The 22,801-nt window shown below is 42.1% G+C and overlaps 2 protein-coding genes and 2 long non-coding RNA genes across 8 annotated transcripts in view; 2 read left to right on the top strand and 2 right to left on the bottom strand.

The window, feature by feature from the left end:
• Window positions 1-2,038, bottom strand: part of RSRP1 (arginine and serine rich protein 1) — a 5,396-nt gene extending 3,358 nt beyond the window's left edge. For all 3 annotated transcript variants that reach the window (XM_036444452.2, XM_036444453.2, XM_036444454.2), the window contains exons 1-2: window positions 1,876-2,038; window positions 1,065-1,636 (exon numbers count right to left, since the gene is read on the bottom strand). In XM_036444452.2, coding sequence (XP_036300345.1) covers window positions 1,065-1,578 — 514 coding nt within the window. In that variant the 5' untranslated portion in view covers window positions 1,579-1,636; window positions 1,876-2,038. The remainder of the gene's footprint in view (window positions 1-1,064; window positions 1,637-1,875) is intronic.
• The window catches only part of LOC118722674, a 19,779-nt gene extending 6,753 nt beyond the window's left edge, over window positions 1-13,026 (bottom strand). The window contains exons 1-2 of one of the 2 annotated variants that reach the window (XR_004989088.2): window positions 13,014-13,026; window positions 12,831-12,840 (exon numbers count right to left, since the gene is read on the bottom strand). This is a non-coding gene — a long non-coding RNA (uncharacterized LOC118722674). Of the gene's footprint in view, window positions 1-5,615; window positions 5,627-12,830; window positions 12,841-13,013 lie in introns of both variants that reach the window. The other variant, XR_004989089.2, reaches the window with a different exon arrangement.
• Window positions 6-929, top strand: LOC118722675. Its single transcript, XR_004989090.2, has 2 exons — window positions 6-349; window positions 566-929. It is a non-coding gene; the product is annotated as an uncharacterized LOC118722675 (long non-coding RNA).
• On the top strand, window positions 6,863-22,801 carry TMEM50A (transmembrane protein 50A). Of its 2 annotated transcripts, none has more exons than XM_036444457.2 (7): window positions 6,863-7,022; window positions 9,990-10,094; window positions 11,093-11,205; window positions 14,392-14,459; window positions 17,840-17,932; window positions 19,569-19,629; window positions 22,302-22,801. In XM_036444457.2, the coding sequence occupies exons 2-7, from the start codon at window positions 10,002-10,004 to the stop codon at window positions 22,345-22,347; spliced, it is 474 nt and encodes a 157-aa protein (XP_036300350.1). In that variant the 5' UTR covers window positions 6,863-7,022; window positions 9,990-10,001; the 3' UTR covers window positions 22,348-22,801. The 2 variants fall into 2 exon arrangements, with proteins under 2 accessions (XP_036300350.1, XP_036300351.1); XM_036444458.2 differs by lacking the exon at window positions 6,863-7,022 and adding an exon at window positions 7,809-7,827.

The following is a 22,801-nucleotide window of genomic DNA, read 5'->3' as shown; positions in this document are numbered from 1 at the left end:
TACAAAAGAAACACAAGATATTCCTTAATCTTACAATATTCCCCAAGAGAACTCAGTATCACAAAATAAGGTTTCATTTTACTTATAATAGCAAAACAAATACTTATGCAAAATATACCCTTATTCATGAAACAAATTTCTACCTCTTTTGATGAGTAAAATAAGCATCCCTAAATAATTTCAAGTTTTCAGTTTTCCTGACCAAAGTCCTAGTTTTCATTGTTTTTGCTCTCTCTTCAAATATGTATTCTGAACACCGTACTTAAAAAAAAATTTTCATGCAGTACATCTCTCTCAACTAATGAACCATCATTGATAAATTACTACGTCCATTTTCAGACTTAAAAGTGTTTTTTAAAATATATTTTATTGATTTTTTACAGAGAGGAAGAGAGAGGGATAGTCAGAAATATAGTAGATGAGATCGATCAGCTGCCTCTTGCACACCCCCTGGTGGGGATGTGCCCGCAACCAAGGTACATGCCCTTGACCGGAATCGAACCCGGGACCCTTCAGTCCACAGGCCAATGCTCTATCCTCTGAGCCAAACCAATTTCGGCAAAAGTGTTATTTTTTTAAAACCTATTCTCTTCTGTTTCACGATCCTATCCCGGAAGTCATTTGTTTTGAATACTGAAATCCTTGTTGTTTTTGGCAATATAGTATTCACTTTTGAAAAAAGGGATGTTTTGATCCTGTTTTTCACGTTCTACAATGAACTTAGCAGAAACTTAGGGCGGGCAACCGGAAGTCACGATCACGAACATTTACGATCACGAACAGTGCAGCCACCAGGAGAGGAGGTTATCTACCTCCACGTGGCCAGAGCCACTTACCGCCCACAGCTTAATCCCAAGGGGGAAGAAACGGTGTCCACATAAAAAACTGTAGTGTAGTTTTAACTGTTAGCCTGCTTATGTCTTCCTCCCTCCTAAGTAAACTATTGAGACATCAGGCACCTAAGAAACAAAATTATTGAAAACCACACCGCAGCTTCTCACACTGTGGGCGCACGTATGAAAAGGACGGAGGAAGGAGGTAGTACTACTGCACCGCTCACTCACCTTTCTCACTTAAGCGGAAAGGCGTGGGGCTCCGCGACCTCGACCTGGATCTGGATCTTCCCCGCCAACTCCCGTGATCCTCCGGGTACACTGTGCGGCCAAAGCCGTAGAAGCGTCGTCCCCGCGTGACCGCATAGGCCCTCCGGTAATAGGACCGACCCCGAGAGCGGGACCGGCTGCGCGATCGGTCTGGCGAGGGAGACGGAGACCGATAGTACCTCCTGGAGGAGGCGTAGTGCCTCTCCCGGTACCGGCGGCGGCTGTGGGACCGCGACCGGCTCCGCGAGTAAGACCGCGAGTAGCGCCTGTACTTCCTCTGCTGGCGCCTTCGGGACCGGGACCTGGACCTGCTCCTGCGCCGGGGCCGGCTCCCGCTGCTGCCAGACGACCACCGACTGGAGCCGCTGGAGCGGGAGCGGCTCCGGGCCGCCGAGGACAGCCGGCTGGACCCGCCCGCGGCCGCCGGGGACTGCAGGGGCGAGCCCGGCCACATATCGTTCACGTAGTTGGACATCGGAGCCTGCGGCAAGAAGCTTCCTTGTCTCTGAGGAACGTTCCAGAAGATTCGGTTCCTAGAAACGGAGGGGGAGGGGAGGAGTGACGCCCCGGAAGTAAGGCCCGCGGACGGCTGGGGGAGGGGACCGCGGGCCTAGACAAAGCGAAGACTCTCCAGTTCCGGCGCAGTCGACGCGGGACGCCGGCCTTCCCGCCCGGCCCGCGGCCCCCTTTGTGCACCACGCCGGGCCCCGCACTCTCCCCGCCACCCACGCCGAGGTTCCCGCGGGTCCGACCTCGCCGCCAAAATACTTACCACAGGCCGCCGACCTCCACGCAGGACGAAGAGAAAGGCCCAACGGACGCCTCCCTCCCACAGCCACGCACCAGGACGAAGGGAATGCCACAGCCTCTCGCGACCGCGAATAGCAGACTAGCACCTCCGGTCTCCGGACGCGAACTGAGCTGGGAGGTCGCTGACGCGTCGAAATTACTAGAAGCTGACGTGTGGCGCATGCGCAGAAACGTCGGCGCGATGGGCGTGGCCTCCTTTTCGCCCAACCGCCGCCCTTCCTTCCCTTCCCCGCGCGCCCCGCCCTCCCTGTCCTCCCGCCTGGCGCAGCGCCCCCCGGAATGCGCACGCGCGGCCGCGCAGCGGGGCGGGGCTGCTTCATCCGGGGACTGTAGGCCACGGGGGCGGGGCTGCTGCATCCGGGGATTGGAGGCCTGAGGCGGTTTTGTTTTTCTGGTTGAGCCTTTGTGAGGCACTGGCCTCCGCGCCTCTTGTGTCCTTCTTGCTCCTCTCTTGTTCCATGACCCCCCTCTCCCGTTCTTTCTCCGTAGCCATGTGTATAAGACAATGGCTCATGAAATTCCGAAACCCACACGCAATAGACTGCAGCTGGGAACCCAACAGCTAAGCTAGCCAGATGCTGGACTGAACTGGACTGTAATAGGGAACAGAAATTCTGGGCAGTGGTCTTAATTCTGGCCCTGCTGAAGACACAGTTGTACTTTTTCCATGGCAGTACGGATGGTGATGGGACCTTGGAGGGGAGCCCCCTTAATTTTACATCATTAATAAAGCTTTCCATGAAACTCCACCCTCCTGTAGGGGGTCTCAGGAAATTCTTTTCCTCTGAGCACCCTAAGAACTCCACTTCCACCAATAGCACCTTCACCTCTTCCATCATGGGAGGACACAATACGAAGGCTACCATCTGCAACCTGGAAGAGGACCTTAACTAGAACCTGCCCACGCTGGCACTCTGTTCTTGAACTTGGAGCCTTCAGGCGTGGCTCAGTGGTTGAGTGTCAACCTATGAACCAGGAGGTCATAGTTTGATTACTGGTCAGGGCACATGGCTGAGTTATAGGCTCGATCCCCAGTGTGGGGCATATAGGGGGCAGTGAATCAATGATTCTCTCATCTTTGATGTTTCTATCACTCTCCCTCTTCCTTCCTCTCTGAAATCAATAAGAATACATTTAAAAAAAAAAAAAAAGAACTGTGAGAAATAAATTTCTCTTGTGATAAGCCACCCCAGTCTGTGATCTGTTGTCATAGCAGCTGCCTTTATTTCTCTTGAGGATGTTGTTGCTGAATAAAGAAGGATGTAAAATTGACAATTAGCTTTAGATTTGTCCATTTACATGTTATTTTCAGAAAAGAGGGAAACGTGAGTAAATGGTAACTTATTTAAGGATCTCATAAATTCTCTAGAAATGTCTACAATTTGGAACTATGCTTGATTATCCATTCAGCAAGCATTACAGGAAAATCACAACATGATTTTCACCTTGGAATAGATTATAGGCATCTGGATATTACACTGGTTTTAGAAGAGGCAAATATTATGTTTAAAGAACTTGATCTATATAGTATCACATAAAATTAGCACCAGTAAACAGAGAATTTTATGAAATTAGTAAAAATAAAAATTCAAAAATCTAAGTTGATATATATATATATATATATATATATATATATATAATCTTTCTGGTAGGGTCTTTATTTTTTTTAAATATATTTTATTGATTTTGTACAGAAAGGAAGGGAGAGAGATAGAGAGCTAGAAACATTGATGAGAGAGAGTCATCGATCAGCTGCCTCTTGCACACCCCCCACTGCGGATATGCCAGCAACCAAGGTACATGCCCTTGACTGGAATTGAACCCGGGTCCCTTCAGTCCCCAAGCCGACGCTCTATCCATTGAGCCAAACCGGTTTCAGCAGGTCTTTATTTTTTTAACAGGAAACTGTGCTCATAGAGATTGCTTTGTTACAACCACAGTCATGTGCTTCATGGAATCTAATTAGAATATACCATTAGAGTCTTAAGATTTTCATACTTCCCTTTTTGAAGACCACTTGGTACTTTCGAAAAATTAACAGTTTTCTGAACAATGTTTGTGGTTCATTCTTCCGTTGAGAGCAAGGGCAGAACCAAGCACTCAGCTGCAGGACTCACAGATGGCCAGTGTGTGGCAATGTTTAGATGCTCTTCTGAAAGCTGATGCCACAGCTCTGTGCATGGATTACAAATGCACCCCAGCGTTGTATTTTTCCTTCTCTCTCTCTCTCTCTCTCTCTCTCTCTCTTTCTTTTTTTGTTAATTTTATTGATTTTCTACAGAGAGGAAGGGAGATGAGAGGGATAGAGAGCTAGAAACGTCAATGAGAGAGAAACTTCGACCAGCCGCCTCCTGCACACCCCCCACTGGGGACATGCCCACAACCAATGTACTTTCCCCGACCGGAATCGAACCCGGGACCCTTCAGTTCACAGACCGACGCTCTATCCACTGAGCCAAACCGGTTTCGGCTATTTTTCTTTCTTATCGCTCAATCTGCCAAACAGAATATGGGAAATGAACGTGAGATTTTCTTGCACAATTTTTTATAGATATATGATCAAAGTGTAAGCTTAATTGCTTAAGAAAATCATAAACATGATTTTTTAAAAATATATTTTTACTGATTTCAGAGAGGAAGGGAGAGGGAAAGAGAGAAACATCAATGATGAGAGAGAATCTTTGACCTACTGCCTCCTGCATGCCCCCTATTGGGGATCAAGCTGCCCTGATCAGGAATTCAAACATGACTCATAGGTCAACAACACTCAACCACTGAACCAGGCCAGCTGGTCATCATAATAAACACAATTTATTCACTCAATATGGCTGCAAGTAGGTTGTTACTCTGGAGTATCCTGGTATGGAAAAAGTATTATTTTCACTAAAAATTCTGAAGACCCAGGTTCTTCCCTTCTCCCACATAACACTTAAAAACAAACAAACAAACAACAAAAAATACATATACATACACACATTTTTGTTGTACAAGAGAAAAGTAAAGAGACATCATAACAATGTAACATGATCTTCTGGATGGGATTTTGGAACAGAAAAAAGGTCATCAAGTAAAAACTAAGGAAATCTGAGTAAACTATTGACTTCAGTTAATAACAATGTATCAATAGGGGGGACAAATGGTGACAGAAAATAAATAAATACATAAAGTATCAATGTTAGTTCACTATTTGAAACAAAAGAACCACAAAAATGTAAAATGCTAATACTGTGGTAGGAAAGCTGTGGAGGGAGGTACTATTGTACTTCCTGCACTATTGATTCATTTTTACTGGAAATCTAAATGAAAAAAGAAAAGATAGCAACAACAACATAACTCTCATCCATGTACCCATGGAGATGGATGGTGGTAATGACTGCACAATGGAAATGTACTTAATACCACAGTAGTATACGCTTAAAATAGTTAAAGTGATGAATTTTGTTTTGTATATTCTACAATACACAGAGGTGTGCCATTTTTACTTCAAAAAAAATTTTTTTTCTGTTCACAAGGTTTAGAATTAGGGGACTTAGTCAAGTCACACTATTATTAAGTGGCGGAACAGATATTCGAACCCAGATTTGACTGTCTCCAAAGCCATCTCTTAACCACCTGCTTTATTGTTCTTCCATTAGTGTCCTTGGAGCCTCTCCTCCTCTTGCACTTTAGGTATATTCCAGGGTCTTACCGCCTGCCGGAAACCATCATTGCCACTAATAGAGAAATATGAAAAGGTAATCCGGAAGGCTGGTCAATCTTAATTGCTCTGAATGGTTGGAGCTAATCACTCATTATTTAGTTGAGACATTGTTAATCATATGTAAATTCTTGCTGATTATCTATTATTGAAATTTCCTGCCTAAAGGTTATGGGTGTATCTCATACATCAATAAAAAGATAGCAAAGACCAGAGCAGTGGTAGTTCTCCCACTAGAGTTGGACTACCGCCTGGCTCTCCATATCACCAAAATTAAGTTTCTTCTAGTTTCTTTTCATTTGTGTGCGGCCCTTCTCCAGAACCGGAACCCTGAACCACAGGGGACATGGAAATTCACAAAATGTCGTATTCTGTGATAGCTCCTCCTGGAGGCGGAGCTACGGCGAGTGCGGGGCCAGACTCGGAAAATAAACAAGACTTAAAAACTCACAATTGTGCTGTGGAGCCACGGACTTGGACCCACCTTTTTTTTGTTTGTTTGTTTTTAATGTATTCTTATTGATTTCAGAGAGGAAGGGAGAGGGAGAGCTTAAAACATCGATGATGAGAGAGACTCATCCATGGGCTGCTTCCTGCACGCCCCCTACTGGGGGGATCGAGCCTGCAACCCCGGCATGTGCTCCTATCCACTGAACCAAACCGGCTAGGGCTGGCCCCATCTTTTGCATCACGGGGAACCTGGCATTTCTCTTGGCACCTACACCTGAGATAACTGGGGGGCCGGCCCCAGCCTTAGAACATTTACCGCCTCGCTCAAGACGGATACAAAGGCTCAACAGGTGCCTCCCTTTCCAAGCCTCAGTACAAAGAGCTACTTCTCGCACCCGCAGTTGAGAGGTGCTTCCTAATTACTACTTCCGACTTCCCCTGGCCAGTTTGGCTCAGTGGCTACGGGAAGGCCTGCAGACTGGACTAAAGGGTCCCAGGTTCGATTCTGGTCAAGGGAATGTACCTTGGTTGCGGGCACATCCCCAGTCAGGGGATGTGCAGGAGGCAGCTGATGGATGTTTCTAACTCTCTATCCCTTCCCTTCCTCTCTGTAAAAAGTCAATAAAATATATTTTTAAAAAGTTTTCTGATTTAAAAAAAAAGAGAGAGAACAGCGCGGGGTCAGAGCCCCGCCTGGCCGCTGGCGGCGCAGAGCATGCGCAGAGACGTTGGCGTCGTGGGCGTGGCTCTGACACTAGCCCCGCCCCTTCTCCTCCCACCCCGACGCCCCGCCCCCTATCCCTGTCTCCGCATGCGCGTCCCAGACCCGGGGGTGGCACTGCTCCATCCGGGTATCCGGCGGCCTGTGGTGGTTTTGTTATTTTGCCCTAAACCGGGAGCGTGAGGCGGCCCCGAGTGGCACGACACCGGGCTCCGGACCGACTGCACGGGCGGGGCTGGACGTAAGTGCCAGGAGGGAGCGGGGAAGGACGGCCGCGCCGCGGCAGGACGGTGCTCGGACCCGGACTCCGAGCCGGCGGATGCTGAGTCGTGGTCTCCCACTCTGGGAGCCGCAGGCGGGCTGTGCCCGGCGGGACCTCAGGCTGCCTCCTTCGGAGCTGGTCCGGCGGCGGCGGGAGAGGGCCCCGCGCCCGGACCCCGCCAGCTGCGGGCCGCGCCCTCCCCGGGACTCAGGAGCCCTGACACTCGCCTTGCCGCCCTGCCTCACCGCTGGAGAAACTGAGGCGGGCCGGCTCCCCCGGCGAGCCAGACCGGCACCCAGACCTCCCCGTCCACACCCCACGCCGAACACCGCGCCTGTGGGCGGAGCTGGGCCGGCCTGTGCAGCCATAAAGCCCAGGAGCCGGGACCGGAGGCGGGGCGCTGGGAAGAACCGAAAGTAAACACACACCGGCGTGTGGTTCCCCCCGGGGAAGGCTAAAAAGAGTGCATTTTCAAAATTAAGCTTGTTTTAAAGGCAAATCAGCCTTGGTTATATCGCAGTTTTTAATATTTAATTTTAAATAGGGAAGGATTCGATGCTCTTTATTAGGATACCATGTTTTTAGACCGTCATGAGTGCTGGCTGCAGATAGCTCAATGGACGGCCTCAGATTGGCCGTGGGGGTTTGGGTGTCTCTGGATTATCAGCAAGTTATAGGTAATTCTGGCTTTTTCATGCCCAAAAACAGATACTATGGCTGTGTCTCAGGCCATGTCTGTGCAGCTCAGCTCGGAAGAATGTTTTATGTAACTTGGTCAACTATGGTAATTTAGCAGTGCATTTTTACATCTGAATATTAATTTCAGTGTATTTTCTTTTGGCTGGAAAATAGCTGTTAGAATCAGAGAGAGAGATATCAAAATGAAATGGGTGTTCTTTTTGTAGAAATGACACCAAAAGCCAGGCTTGGAGAAAGAAAAAATAATGAGGTGGTATGAGTAGACCTGCAGTGCAGTGTTTTAATTTCTTAATCTGAAGAAACACATTTTCAATAAAGTGTATAAATTCATAAGAGAAATCTTTTTCGTCTGCATGCTTTAACTCAGCAAAAGTTGATCATTTGTGTCTCCACTATGTTAGTGCTCCTGGACTGTAAATATCAAAATAATATAACATAGTTTAGAATTAAAATTAACAATTATTATAACAATTTTAAATACTTGGCTATCTACCTTTGTTCAGATTGCTTAAATATACCAAAATGATCTCTTATTTTTTATTGAGGTATAATTGAAATATAACTTTAGTTATGGTATACAGTATAATGGTTGGATATGCTTTATATTGCAAAATGTTCACCACAATAAGACTAATAACATCCATCACCATATAGTTACAAAATTTTTCTTGTGATGAGAAATCACTCTTGTAATGAGAAATCTACACTCTTAGCAACTTTCAAATAATACAATACAGTATTACTCTCTGTATATTATATCCCTCCCCAGGACTTATTTTTTTATAAATGCCATATTTTAAATTAAGAAAAATACTAAATAGGAAAAAAGGGAAAATAAATGAATCCAAATTTTGTTTTCCAAAGTTATAATGTGGAAGTTTATTAAAAGTTAAACAATGTTCTGAAGAAGTATATGTAGCCAAACTACAATTGAACCTTGCATAACATGGTTTGAACTGTACAGGTGGATTATAGGCGGATTTTTTTTCAATAAATATACAGCCCTCCACATCCTGGGATTTCCCATCTCAGGAATCCACAGATGCAGAGAGCCTACTGTATGCATTGGTCTACACCAAATGTGTCAAACACAAGGCCCGCGGGCCAAATCCGTCCCGCCAGGCCTTGCAATGTGGCCCGCACTGCGCTGTCATTACTGCACTCCGCTGCGTTTCCATCACAATGACAGTTTATGACTGTTCAGTAAACCATTCGGCCCGCGATTTAGGCTGGATTTTAGATTTTGGCCCCTTCTCTGATTGAGTTCGACACCCCTAGTCTAGTTGTCTGGTCAGCCAATCAAAGCATAATATGCTAATGATATGCTAAGGCTGCTCAGCTGCTCCTTATATGCACTGACCATGTGGGGGGGAGGCAGAGTGCAGACAATTGACCAGTTGACCAGTCGCTGACCACTAGGGGGCAGATGCTCTGACTGATAGGTTAGCTTACTGCTGGGGTCCGGCTGATCAGGACTGAGTGAGACGGGCTAGATATATACCCTGGAGCCCTCTCGTGGTCCCTCTCTGGCTGGCCAACCTCCCACATCCCGCCCTGGCCCTGATTGTGCACCAGTGGGGTCTCAGGCTGGCCAGCGCCCTCTCGCAATCCGGGCTGAGGGATACCCCCCACACCCACCTCCTAGTGTTCGAATTTTGTGCACCAGGCCTCTAGTTTTATGTAAGGGACTTGAGCATCCTTGGATATTTTTAAAAATTATTTTTATTGATTTCAGAGAGGAAGGGGTTGGGGGGGAGAGAGAGAGAGAAAAAAAAACCATCAATGATGTGAGAGAATCATTGATTGATTGCCTCCTGCACACCCCACTCTGGGGATTGAGCCCACAGCCCAGGCATGTGCCCTTGACCAGAATCGAACCTGGGACCCTTCAGTCCACAGGCTGGCGCTCTATCTGCTAAGCCATGCCGGCCTGGCCATCCTTGGTTTTGATATCTTTGGAGATCCTGGAACCAATCTCGCTCCTCTCAATTCCACCGTCCCACTCCCCACCTTCCCACAGGTTACTGAGGGACTATAGTTAAGTTTTTGAGGACTTACCTGTAGATTTCCCACTGTATGAGTGTTGGGCTCCCCTAAACCCTCTTGTGTTCAAGGACCAACTGTATTTGTAACTTTACTTTCATTAAGTTATTCCTGAGTTATTAATTATTTTCTAAGAACGTAAGCCAGGTCTGAAGCAAGTAAAAAGAAGTGCTTTATTTAACTGTTTTTCTTTGTTTTTTTAAGTGACCTGAAAAAATGTCTGGATTTCTAGAAGGCTTGAGATGCTCAGAATGCATTGATTGGGGAGAAAAACGCAATACTATTGCTTCCATTGCCGCTGGTGTTCTAGTAAGTGTCACTGATAATTTGGGTCTTCTCTGTTTTGGTGTGTCTGTTTTCATTTTAAATTCTGTATGATGTTTTATTTATTTATTTTTAATTTTTTTAAAAATATATTTTATTGATTTTGTACAGAGAGGAAGGGAGAGAGATAGAGAGCTAGAAACATCGATGAGAGAGAGTCATCGATCAGCTGCCTTTTGCACACCCCCTACTGGGGACATGCCCGCAACCAAGGTACATGCCCTTGACCGGAATCGAACCCGGGTCCCTTCAGTCCCCAAGCCAACGCTCTATCCATTGAGCCAAACCGGTCTCGGCAAATTCTGTATGATGTTTTAAATTAATGTTTTTCATTATATATTTGTCCTTGATAATATCCAGAACCAGGTTCAAGTAAAATAAATTATCATTTGGTGTTAAATTGATTTTCGCATCCTACCTGAAACATCTGCGGACTGTACTGTAATCAAAAGGAAATGCAGAACTGCAGCCATTATTCACAGTGTCAAGAGAATAGCTAAAATCCTATCAGCAATAATTATTCTCCATATCACTTTGAAACTTTGTTTTATTTTTCAATACATATCTCTTTCTGGAGGCTTATAGTATATCAGCAGCCGGCTATTAAATTTGTCAGTTGGAATCTGAATCATTTCTTTCTCCTGCCATGAGATAATTGTACCTGATTTCTAGTTCCCAAACCTAGATTATAAACTTTATTGTGAAAATATAAATAATGACTAAAGTAAACATAGAAAAGAAGTTCATGTTAATAAATATTCATTGCTGTCAGATTTAAGGGTGTCTAATATTTAATCCTATATTATACCATATGTAAATGTGCCAATTACATGTAAGAAATTGCTGGGACATTAAAGAAAAATTGGAAATTCATTGAAGGGATTCCTTCCCTTTAATATCTTGCTTTCTCTTGAGCCAGTAATATATGCAATTAATATCTAAAATTTCTCCTTGACGTCACCTTTTTTGTTTGTTTGTTTTAGTTTTTTACAGGCTGGTGGATTATCATAGATGCAGCTGTCATTTACCCCTCTATGGAAGAGTTCAACCATTCATACCATGCCTGTGGTGTTATAGCCACCATCGCCTTCCTAATGTAAGTGTCATTGTCAGTGACACTATCTACATAGGTTGTCACAAAGTAAAAATGTTTACACATAGTTGAGTAGATTTAAATTTTTGAAATGTTGTGGAGTTAACAGGTTGGGCATTGTTTAAAAGTCATAATAGAAGACTTAAAAAGAAAAGCCACAGCGCTCTTTTCTATTCTTCCTTTTACCTCTCCTCTTCCACTTCTATCTCCCAGCTTCTCTCAGCTGTCCTATTTCTATTCTATCAGTGTTTATAACATTACTTTTAGGTCAGAAACCATGTACTTTTTCTAAGGGTTTGTTTATTCATCTAACAAATATTTATTTAGCTTTTATAGTCCCCGACTCACTCTGCTGTAAAAACAGGAAATACAGTAGTGAATAAGCCAGGAAAATCCTTGACTCTTTTGGAATTTATACTCTAGTGAATGAGGCAGATAGTAACAAAAGAGAAATCAATTAAATCATAGCATGTTAGATAACGGTTAGCACTAGCGAGAAAAAGCAGAGAAGGGAGATATGAAATGTCAACAGAGCGTGTAGAGATTTCACACCAAGTCAAGCAATGCCTCACTAAGAAGGTGGTTTTTGAGCAAAGACTTGTAGAAATGAAGGAACTTATCATGGGGAGAAACATAAGAGAGGATCATTTCAGACAGCACAAGTACCAAGACTCTGGCATGGAGATCAGTAAGATTGGAGTGAAGGGTTCAGGTAATAAAAGCTAAAGAAGACTGAGGAAACTAGAGAAACACTAGAACAAAGTGTACCTCATGATTTTGGACAGGATACTTTTGCTATTAAGAGCATTACTGGGGAAGGAAGGGAAAACAGCATTATTGGGACAGTTGGGAAACTTGAATGAGGTGTGAAGATTAAATGGTAATAAATCCTTGCTCATTTCCTGCTTTTGATGATTGTATTGTGATTCCTTCGAATCAGCTGCCTTGTTTGTGGGAAATACATATAATTGTATGCTTTGTTTGTAGGAAGTACAGTTCCTGGGATTGTGGGGGCATCACGTTAACAACTTTCAAATGTTCAGGGGCAAAAATTTGAATTGTACTTGCAACTTTTCTGTAAGTTAAGACTGACAAGGCAGGGTCATAGCTATTTAATAGAAAATTGTGAATTTTATTCAAATGACTCAGCAAGGAAAAACAAGAGCTAAGAACCACTAACGCAGGAACATCTGGATTTTTAAAAATACCGGTATGAAGCTTGCCGAAACCGGTTTGGCTCAGTAGATAGAGCGTCAGCCTGTGGACTGAAGGGTCCCGAGTTCAATTTCGGTCAAGGGCATGTACCTTGGTTGCGGGCACAGCCCGGTGGGGTATGTGCAGGAGGCAACTGATCGATGTTTCTCTCTCATCAATGTTTCTAGCTCTCTATCCCTCTCTCTTCCTCTCTGTGAAAAATCAATAAAATATATTAAAAAAAATAATTTAAAAATATGAAGCTTGTTTTAAAATGTATCTATTTTGCGTGGCCTGTGTGGCTCAATGTTTGAGTGTCAACGTGTGAACCAGGAAGACACAGGTTTGATTTACTGTCAGGGCACATGCCTGGCTTGTAGGGTGATCCCCAGTAGGGGGCATGCAGGAAACAGCTGATCATGATTCTCTCTTACCCTCTTTTCCCTTCCTCTCTGAAATCAATAAGAACATATTGAAAAGTAAAAATAAAATATATCTATTTTATGTACCAGGTAATTTAGTTAATGTCATTGAAAATAGCCCTAGCTGGTTTGGGTCAGTGGATAGAGGATTGGCCTGTGGACTGAGGGGTCCCAGGTGCAATTCTGGTCAGGGACCCATGCCTGGGTTGTGGGCTTAATCCCCAGTGGTGGAGAGGGTGTGTGCAGGAGGCAGCCGATCAATGATTCTCTCTCATTGAAGTTTCTGTCTCTCCCTCTCCCTTTCTGAAATAAATAAAAATATTTTAAAAAATAATTACAGAGAGGAAAAGAGTGGGATAGAGAGTTAGAAACATCAGTGAGAGAGAAACCGATCAGCTACCTCCTGCACACCCCCTACTAAAGATGTGCTCGCAACCAAGGTACATGCCCTTGACTGGAATTGAACCCGGGACCTTTCAGTCCGCAGGCCAACATTCTATCCACTGAGCCAGACAGGTTTCGGCTGTTATGAGCATTTTGATCATTCTAAAACAGATTGGAGTCCTCAGTGGTTAGAGCATCAGCCCAAGGACTAAAGGGTTCCTGGTTCAATTCCTATGAAGGGCACATACCTCGGTTGCAGGTTTGATCGCCAGCCCTGGTCAGGGCATGTGTGGGATGGGAGGCAACCAATCAATATGTCTCTCTCACATTGATTTTTTTCTCTATCTCTCCCACTCTCTCTAAAAATTGATGGAAAAGTATCCTCAAGTGATACAAAAATAAAGTTTAGATTTGAGTGAATAAATTAAGACTATATTATTGAAAAAAAAATTAGGGTTCAAATATTCAGTACACTTATTGAACACCTACTATGTGTCAATCCCAGTGATAGACACTGAAAATAAAACTGGGGAACAAGCCCCTGCCTTCATGACACTTGATTGGTATATGTGTGTGTGTGAAATGTATATAATGTTTAACTTTTTAACTTGGTATATTGTAAACATTTTCCCATGACATTTAAACATTTTTAAGGGTTCTTCTAAAGAAGGCAAGGCTATCTCAGTCTAGAGTGGTACTCTATGAAAGTCAGCGAGAGGCTTTTTATGTTTCAAAGATCTATCAGGAAGTGAAAAAAAGATTTACCACTTGATTCTCTTTGTGTTGAGTATGTCTGATATGTACAAATGGAAAACTAGATAGGACCAAGCTAAAGATTATTCTAGTCTTAGCAAGATAAAATTTTGAGAATTTTTAAATTGAGGTATAATTGACTATTTTGAGCAGACCCAGAGTTTCTGCTCCAGTAAGTTTGGATAGGACCAGGAATTTTCTTTCTAATATGTTCCCAGGTGGTAGCTGATTCTGCTAGTCTTGCAACTGTAAGTACTGCTTTAGAGCATATCTGGACAAAGGGACTTGCTTAAGGTCATATGAATCTATTACTTGAGACTTATGAGGCCTAAGATTAAATTTGAGGAACTCTGGCTTATTGTATCTGATAATTTGATGTCATGGATAGTCTCCTCTTGGCATCAGGAACCCTGAATTCTTGGTTTTGTTTATACAGGATCAATGCAGTATCGAATGGACAAGTCCGAGGAGATAGTTACAGCGAAGGTTGCCTGGGTCAAACAGGTAAATAGGTACAAATAATGTCTTACTATGCATCCTTAAAATGAGAATAAATATGGGAAGGCCACTTGTCTAACTCCTTCAGGTTAGGAATAGAATGGAGGTGTATCAGGAGCAGAAGTTGCAGGTCCAAGGCATAAGGTAAAAATTGCATTTGGTTAGAGTTGGCTTTAAAGTACAGAATATGCAGTTTTGAATATGTAACCCTGTGCAAGAATGTAGACATAAGTGTTTACAGTAAAGAACTGTATATAATGAATATATATGAAAATTAGAACTCGCCTTACTTTTCAGCTGTTCTATATAAATTTCATTCCCTTTTATACCAACCTTATTTTATTGAATTAGCATTTTGAAATAGTTTAGAATCATAGGTTTTAGCATCTGTTTTAAAATACACAACATAAAATTTGCCATCTTAGCCATTTCTAAATGTAGTTCAGTAGTGTTAAGTACATTCACATTGTGCTACCAACCTCCAGAACTTCTTTTTATCTTGCATACTGAATATAATAATAGAATTTTAGTGTGTGGGTTCATCCAAGCCCTTCCTCCTCAGCTGAGGAAATCATGTCCCTGGACTCCATTGCCATGCACCTGAGGTAGACAGCATACAGGACATGTGTGGCAGAGTTTCCTAGAGTCCAGTTTGCTCAAAGAATTGAGGAGACAAATTTTTATTAAGCAATGTAAATGGTAAACTGAAAGTATTACATCCATATAGAAAAAAACATGGATATAGGCAAATTGCAAGGTTTTTTGTTTTTATAATGAAACTAGAGGCTCGGTGCATGAAAATTCATGTACTGGAGGGGGGCGTCGCTCAGCCCGGCCTTTCCCCTCTCACAGTCTGGGAGCCCTCAGGGGCAGGAGGTGACCCAGCAATCAGGGAAAGGCAATGCCCCATCACACCTCTGCTGCTGCCACTGCCGGCAGTGCAAGCCTCGACTGGCCCTGGTTACCTGTACCTTGGGCAGCCACCATTTGAGGCTTGCCTGCGCCTTGGGCTGGCCCTGGGCGGCTAGGGGGCTGAGGAGACTGGGGGACTCCAGAGGCAGGTGCACAGAGCTGCCGGACTCACCTAGGGGCAGGCCCGACCATGCCACATGCATGCTGCCCTGGCAGGGGTGAGGGGACTGAGTGCTGCCATCTTGTGGCTGTGGGCATTGCCATCTTTGAGGATGTGATAGTCAATTAGCATATTCCCTCCTATTGGTTGTAGACACAGCCATAGTTGTGAGGGTGTGACAGTCAATCAACATATTCCCTCTTTATTAGATAGGCTATGAGAAGTCACTAGTCAGTTATGATCTCTCTTGGTTTGTTCACTGTCTTCATAGATGAACATAAGTAGAAGAGATACAGAAACACAGGTCTACTGTAACTTTGTAAACTAAAGGAATAGGTGAATGTTAGTAGTTAGTGTTGATAATAATCATCTATCTATCTATATATATATATATATGGCTAATATGCAAATTGTCACCTCGGGAGTTTGTCTGGGAGACCAGAAATTTGCTTGCTTGCTATGACATGCACTTACCACCAGGAGGTGGTGTAGAATGAAGGGAGGTCCCAGCCAACAGCCAGAAGGCCCTGATTGGCCCTAATTGGCCCTAATCTCTGGCCAGGCCTAAGGACCTGACCCATGCACAAATTTCATGCGCTAGGCCTCTAGTAAGACAATAATAGCTAGAACTAAGACTAGAAGAATATGGCCATCATCACATCTTTAAATAACATTTTTTAGCTAGCATAGCTTTGTAAGGGTCAAAGACAATTTTGTGTGAGTGTGTGTGTGTGTGTGTGTATTTTAATATCACATCTATGAGTAACAGCTTATTTATTTCGTAGCTATTATTTTATTCTATCTAATAAAATAGTAATATGCAAATTGACCATCACTCCAAACACAAATGGCTGCCTCATGTGGTCAAAGATGGCTGCCCCCATATGGACACAAGATGGCTGCTACAAGATGGCCAGCAGAGGAGGGCTGTTGGGAGGGACCAGGCCTGCAGGGGAGGCAGTTGGGGGCGATCAAGCCTGCAGGGGAGGGCAGTTAGGTGTGACCAGGCTAGCAGAGGAGGGAAGTTGGAGGTGACCGGGCCTGCAGGGAAGGGCAGTTGGGGGATACCCAGGCCTGCAATGGAGAGCAGTTGTGGGGGACCAGGCCTGCAGCGGAGGGCAGTTGTGGGGGACCAGGCCTGCAAGGGAGGGCAGTTAGGGGTATACAGGCTGGCAGGGGAGCAGTTAGGCATCAATCAGGCTGTCAAGGGAGTGGTTAGGGGTGATCAATCTGCAGGCAGAAGAGGTTAAGGGCAATCAGGAAGGCAGGCAGGCAAGCAGTTGGGAGCCAGCAGTCCTGGATTGTGAGAGGGCAGTCAGACATCCCTTGAGTGGTCCCAGAATGGAGAGGGTGTAGGCTGGTCTGGTGAATTTCATGCACCAGGCCTCTAGTGTTTGTATATGAAATAAATTTTTATATATAGCATTCTATTTGTCATGCTAATTAAATAAACTCAGCTCAGAGTTCAATTTAGGCATTATAATGATATAGCAGAGCTTCATAAATATTATTTAAATATGATTTAACTCTTCCTCTATTAACATAATTTTAATGCAGCTTTTCTAAGTGCAAGCCACAATAAATATGTATTTATTTTGCTGTCAAACTCCCCGGAAAGTGAAATATAATAGTGTTTAGATTCAAATATCACTGAATATTAATCTTTAAAAATACATATATATTTTATTGATTTTTTACAGAGAGGAAGAGAGAGGGATAGAGAGTTAGAAACATCGATGAGAGAGAATCATCAATCAGCTGCCTCTTGCACCACCCCTACTGGGGATGTGCCCACAACCAAGGTACATGCCCTTGACCAGAATTGAACCTGAGACCTTTCAGTCCCCAGGCCAACGTTCTATCCACTGAGCCAAACCGGTCTTGGCTGAATATGAATCTTTTGAAAGTATACCTATGTTTTTGTTTGAAAGTTCTCTTGGAGGACTTTAAATTTTGCAGCACTATTTCTAAAAATATATGAAAAATGAGTCTCTAAATACGGTGAAACATATTTTGTAAGACTTTTATTGGACAGTTGAGGACAGTTTTTTTTTAGTGTAGATATTTAGGGAAAGTAAATATAGGCACTTAAAATACCCAGACAAGCCAACAAGAAAAAGGCCAATGTTTTCACTATTGAGAGATACTCAACACATCTGGTATTTTTATTTTAGATTTTAATGATAACTACACATTTTTTTTCTGTTAACGTAATATGGTAAGTAGTTTTTATTTTTTTAAACTTTTTTAAAGTTAATGGAAGTGACTGCTACCATCTGAAAAACAATTCTGGTAAAATGTTATTTCTTTTAAGGTGCTCGTATTTGGCTGTTCATTGGTTTCATGTTGGCCTTTGGCTCTCTGATTGCATCTATGTGGATTCTCTTTGGTGGCTATGTTGCTAAAGGTAAGAGAGCAGCTTATATTTTACTTCAATGGAATACTGAAGTTGAGCATTAAAATTGGTTATTTTTTTTCATTAGATTTTTTCGTTTAGCTAGGTCACCTACTAGCAATACATTTATGCCTAGGAACTCCCCTCTCCCTAGCAGTATTTTGTTTTGTTTGGTATATTTTTAATATCCTGGAGGGAATGGGACATAGCTCCAAGCCTTGCTATTCTTTGGTTTCCAGAAACTCAAAAGCAGAATATATATGTTCTCCAGCTACTTGGCAGATTTTTATTTGCTGGATAATATCCATGCAAAGCTCATTCTAGAATTAGAATTTATTGAGCTAATAAATTTCTGATAATGACATCATTTCCTTTTAGATAGAAAAGTAAATTAACATTTTACGTGCTTCTGTTACATGAGGCCAGTATAAGGCAAATTCAGATAAAGGCCTGCTCTTAGATCCTTGGCTGAAATTTTGCCTGAGGGATATCAGAAAAATATGAAAAACCTTTTAATGTTTCCACATAAAATTGACTGTTTATCATAGTGAAAATACAGCATTACTGATTTGTAGAAACTGGACTAGCAGAGATAGAACAAAATGTGGTTCTTGAACTATTGTAAAATCATGAGTTTTTTGAATTTTTATTAAAATCTTTTAAATCTTACAGATAACAATGATAGGCATTTTTAAATATTTATATCTTTCTTTTGCTTATATGTTTATTATTAAAATCATGTTGCCAAAAATATAAAAAAAGAAAAAACAGAAAAAGGAACTATAATAATCTTACTGCTGTTAAATATTTTGGTACATTTTCTTTGGTCTTTTCTGTTTTTTGTGTAGTTATAATTATAGTATAAATAAACTCTTGAATTCTGCTTTTGCATGTAACGTAATATGGTAAGTAGTTCTCTTGCTGCTCCAAAATCTTTGTCACCATCATATTAGAAAGACAAAAAAATTACTTTTTTTTATTTGAATTGCATAATACTTGTTCATTATAGAAAACTGAACTATAAAAGAGCTCAGAGAAGAATATAAAATTACTGATAATTCTTCTTTCCCAGATATAACTATTAATACAGAGTTCCTTTTTATAGGAATGTGTTTATCTCAAAGAATCTTTTAAAAAAATATTTTTATTGATTTCAGAGAAGAAAGAAGAGGGAGAGAGAAATAGTAACATCAGTGATGAAAGAGAATCATCGATTGGCTGCTTCCTGCATGCCCCCTACAGGGGATTGAGCCCACAACCCAGGCATATGCCCTGATCAGGAATCAAACTGGTGACCTCTTAGTTCCTGGGTCAACACTCAACCACTGAGCTACACCAGCTGGGTGTTCCTCAGCACATTAAACAGTGTCAAACATAGTATGTACTCAATATTTGTTGAATGAAGGGAGGGATCTGTCAACTACTAAACCAATACTAGACTGTCATGTATTATATTATGTCATTTAATACTCAAACCAACCATAGTTACCAGCAAAATCAATTGTATTAGGAAAATTGATATGCATCAGATTATCAGAAAATAAAATATTTTGAAATTATAAATCTCTAAATATTATAATTATTATTATTATTTTACAGTATCGTTAGTATATTATTATTATTATTTATTTTTTTTATTTTTTTACAGAAAAAGCTGTAGTGTACCCTGGAATTGCTGTATTTTTTCAAAATGCCTTCATCTTTTTTGGGTAAGTTTTGCTTTTTTTCATCCTATCTTTTCTTTTTAATGCTTTCTTTATAATAGTTTCTTTTATGCCGTTTATATATTTAGATGCTTTATTCACCCCTGTTTAGTGCCCTTCTATGTTATTATCATAAAATATAAAGAATGAGATTTTTTTTTAAAGAATAATTTATTAACTTTTAGAGAGAGGTAAAGAGAGGGAGAGAGCTGAAACCGGTTTGGCTCAGTGTGATAGAGCGTCAGCCTGTGGACTGAAAGGTCTTGGGTTCGATTCCGGTCAGGGGCATGTACCTGTGTTGTGGGCACATCCCCAGTGGGAGGTGTGCAGGAGACAGCTGATCGGTTTCTCTCTCATCGATGTTTCTAACTCTCTATCCTTCTCCTTTCTTCTCTGTAAAAAAATCAATAAAATACATTAAAAAAAAAAAAGAAAGAGAGAGGGAGAGAAAGACAGAAACATCGATGCTCTTTCTACTGCCCTCTGCACACCCCATCGGAGACCATGCTTGCAACCTGAGCATGTGCCCTTGATCAAGAATTGAACCAGCAACCTCTTGGTGCAAGTGATGGTGCCCAACAATTAAGCCTCACAGGCCAGGGCAAGAAATACGTGTATATATATATGGGTGTGTGTGTGTGTGTGTGTGTATGTATGTGTGTGTGTATGTGTGTGTGTGTGTGTGTGTGTGTGTGTGTGTATATATATATATATATATATATTTTTTTTTTTTTTTTTTTTTTTACAGAGAGGAAGGGAGAGGGAAAGAGAGTTAGAAACATCAATCAGCTGCTTCCTACACATCTCCCACCTGGGATGCACTCACAATCAAGGTACATGCCCTTGACCAGAATCGAACCTGGGACCTTTCAGTCCTCAGGCCGACACTCTATCCACTGAGCCAAACCAGTCAAGGCCAAGAAAGATATTTTAAATACATGGGTTAGTTTGCTGCCAATCTTTGGAATATACATTGATTTTTAAAATTGCTACCACCACCCTGGCCAGGTAGTTCATTTGGTCAGAGCATCATCTTGATAAGCCAAGGTTGCGGGTTTGATCCCTGTTCAGGCCACATACAAGAATTAACCAATGAATGCATAAATAAGTGGAACAACAAATCAGTGTTTCTCTTTCCTTCTCCCTCCCCCATTTCTCTCAAATCAATAAATAAAAATAAAAAATTTAAAGAATAGAGAAATAAATTAAAGAGAGACCTAGTAAACAAGAATCAGAATGCTTTTTATGATTCTTTTTTTAAAAAATGATTTTTAGCCGAAACTGGTTTGGCTCAGTGGATAGAGCTTCAGCCTGCGGACTGAAAGGTCTCAGGTTCCAGTGGGGTCAAGGGCATGTACCTTGGTTGTGGGCACATCCCCAGTAGGGGGTGTGCAAGAGGCAGCTGATCGATGATTATCTCTCATCGATGATTCTAACTCTCTATCCCTCTCTCTTCATCTCTGAAAAAAAATCAATAAAATACACATATATATATATATTTTTTAAATGATTTTTAGAGAGAGAGGGAGAAAGTGAAATGGTGATGTGAGAGCGATATATTGACCAGCTGCCTCCTACACACCCTCTTGAAACTTGGGCATATGCCCTGACCAGGAATTGAACCAGCAACCTTTTGGTGCACAGGTCAACCTTCCAACCAACTGAGCCATACTGGTCAGGGCTGTAAATCCTTTTCTAACACATTCAGACAGAATAAATTCTCTGTTTCTGTGCTCCCTTAACATTTGCTGTATATACCTTTTCCCTCCTCCCCAATACTTACCACATTGGATCATCTAGAATGTGAGCAGCTTGCCCTGGCTGGTGTTGCTATGTGGTTAGAGTATAGACCCGTGCACTGAAGGGTCAATGGTTCAATTTCCAGTCAAGGATACATACCTGGGTTGTAGGTGTGATCCCCTGCTCTGGTTGGGCATGTGTGGGAGGCAACCAATCAATGTCTTTCTCAGAGAACATTGATGTTTCTCTCCCCGCCCCCTTCTTCCTTTCCACTCCCTCTAAGAAACCCTCTGGTGAGGATTTTAAAAAAAAAAGGAACAACTTGAGAGCAAGGACTATATCTTATTTATCTTTATAGCCCTAGCATCTAGTACCTAGTGCTTTGATACTCAAAAAAGGTTTGTTGAGCCCTAGCCAGTTTGGTTCAGTGGATAGAGTGTGGATCCCAGGTTCAATTCCTGTCAAGGGCACATGCCCAAGTTGTGGGCTCGATCCCCAGTAGGGGGTGTGCAGGAGGCAGCTGATCAATGATTCTCTCTCATCATTGATGTTTCTTCCTCTCCCTTCCTCTCTGAAATCAATAAAAATAAACAAACAAATAAATAAATAAATAAATAAGGCTTGTTGAATGAATTGATAAAAGTCAGGCATATAATGGTTACATATTAAGCCTTGATTAACTATTTAAGAGTGACATATGCCCCCAATACTCACAGTTAAGGATGTGGGACGCTGCTGATAAATGGCACAGCTGCGCCCAGTGGAAGAATTTACTGCCTTAAGAGTGATCAGTTTCTCATTTGGTAGAGAGCATGGTTTTTCACATAGCTCGTCAGTTATTCCCATGATTGGTGCTAGTTTCCCTGATTCTGAGTCTCACAAACCTTTGCTTTTCCCAAACTTAACTAGTCATGTAATGCTTCTCGCTTTGCTCACAGGGGACTGGTTTTTAGGTTCGGCCGCACTGAAGACTTGTGGCAGTGAAAACAGCTGATTTGTTGCTCCTGTACAGCAGCCCTGCTTGGGTTTGTTCCGTTCTGTGTTTTATTTTTAATACTCACTCCCAATCTTCTGTAATGACATTTTCTAAACTTACTTCTGAGTGTAGTCTCAGCTTACATGTGTGTGATACTAAAATCATGAGAAATCGCTATTTAAACAATAACAACAAAAATCTAGTGTGGTATGCATTTGATTAATTTATCAAATGTTAAGGAAAGGTATTCCATGTAAGTTTTGTTAAGTTTTATCATGGCATAATTATAAAAATAAAAAATTAGAAGAGAAATTGTGAATACATCTTATATGAGTATTTGTCATAACCAAGATCCAAAATGCAATTAAAGTGCTCTTAAGATATTATGTGTTTATTTAAATGTGGGCTCTTCTGTGTCAAATATTAAGTGAAATATAAACATTTTCTTGTTTTTAAAAACTA

The sequence above is a fragment of the Pipistrellus kuhlii genome, unplaced genomic scaffold, assembly GCF_014108245.1.
Source record: "Pipistrellus kuhlii isolate mPipKuh1 unplaced genomic scaffold, mPipKuh1.p scaffold_m20_p_2, whole genome shotgun sequence".
NCBI lineage: Eukaryota > Metazoa > Chordata > Mammalia > Chiroptera > Vespertilionidae > Pipistrellus > Pipistrellus kuhlii.
The sequence above is the reverse complement of the archived record's forward strand: the minus strand, read 5'-3'. Positions and strand labels throughout refer to the sequence as shown.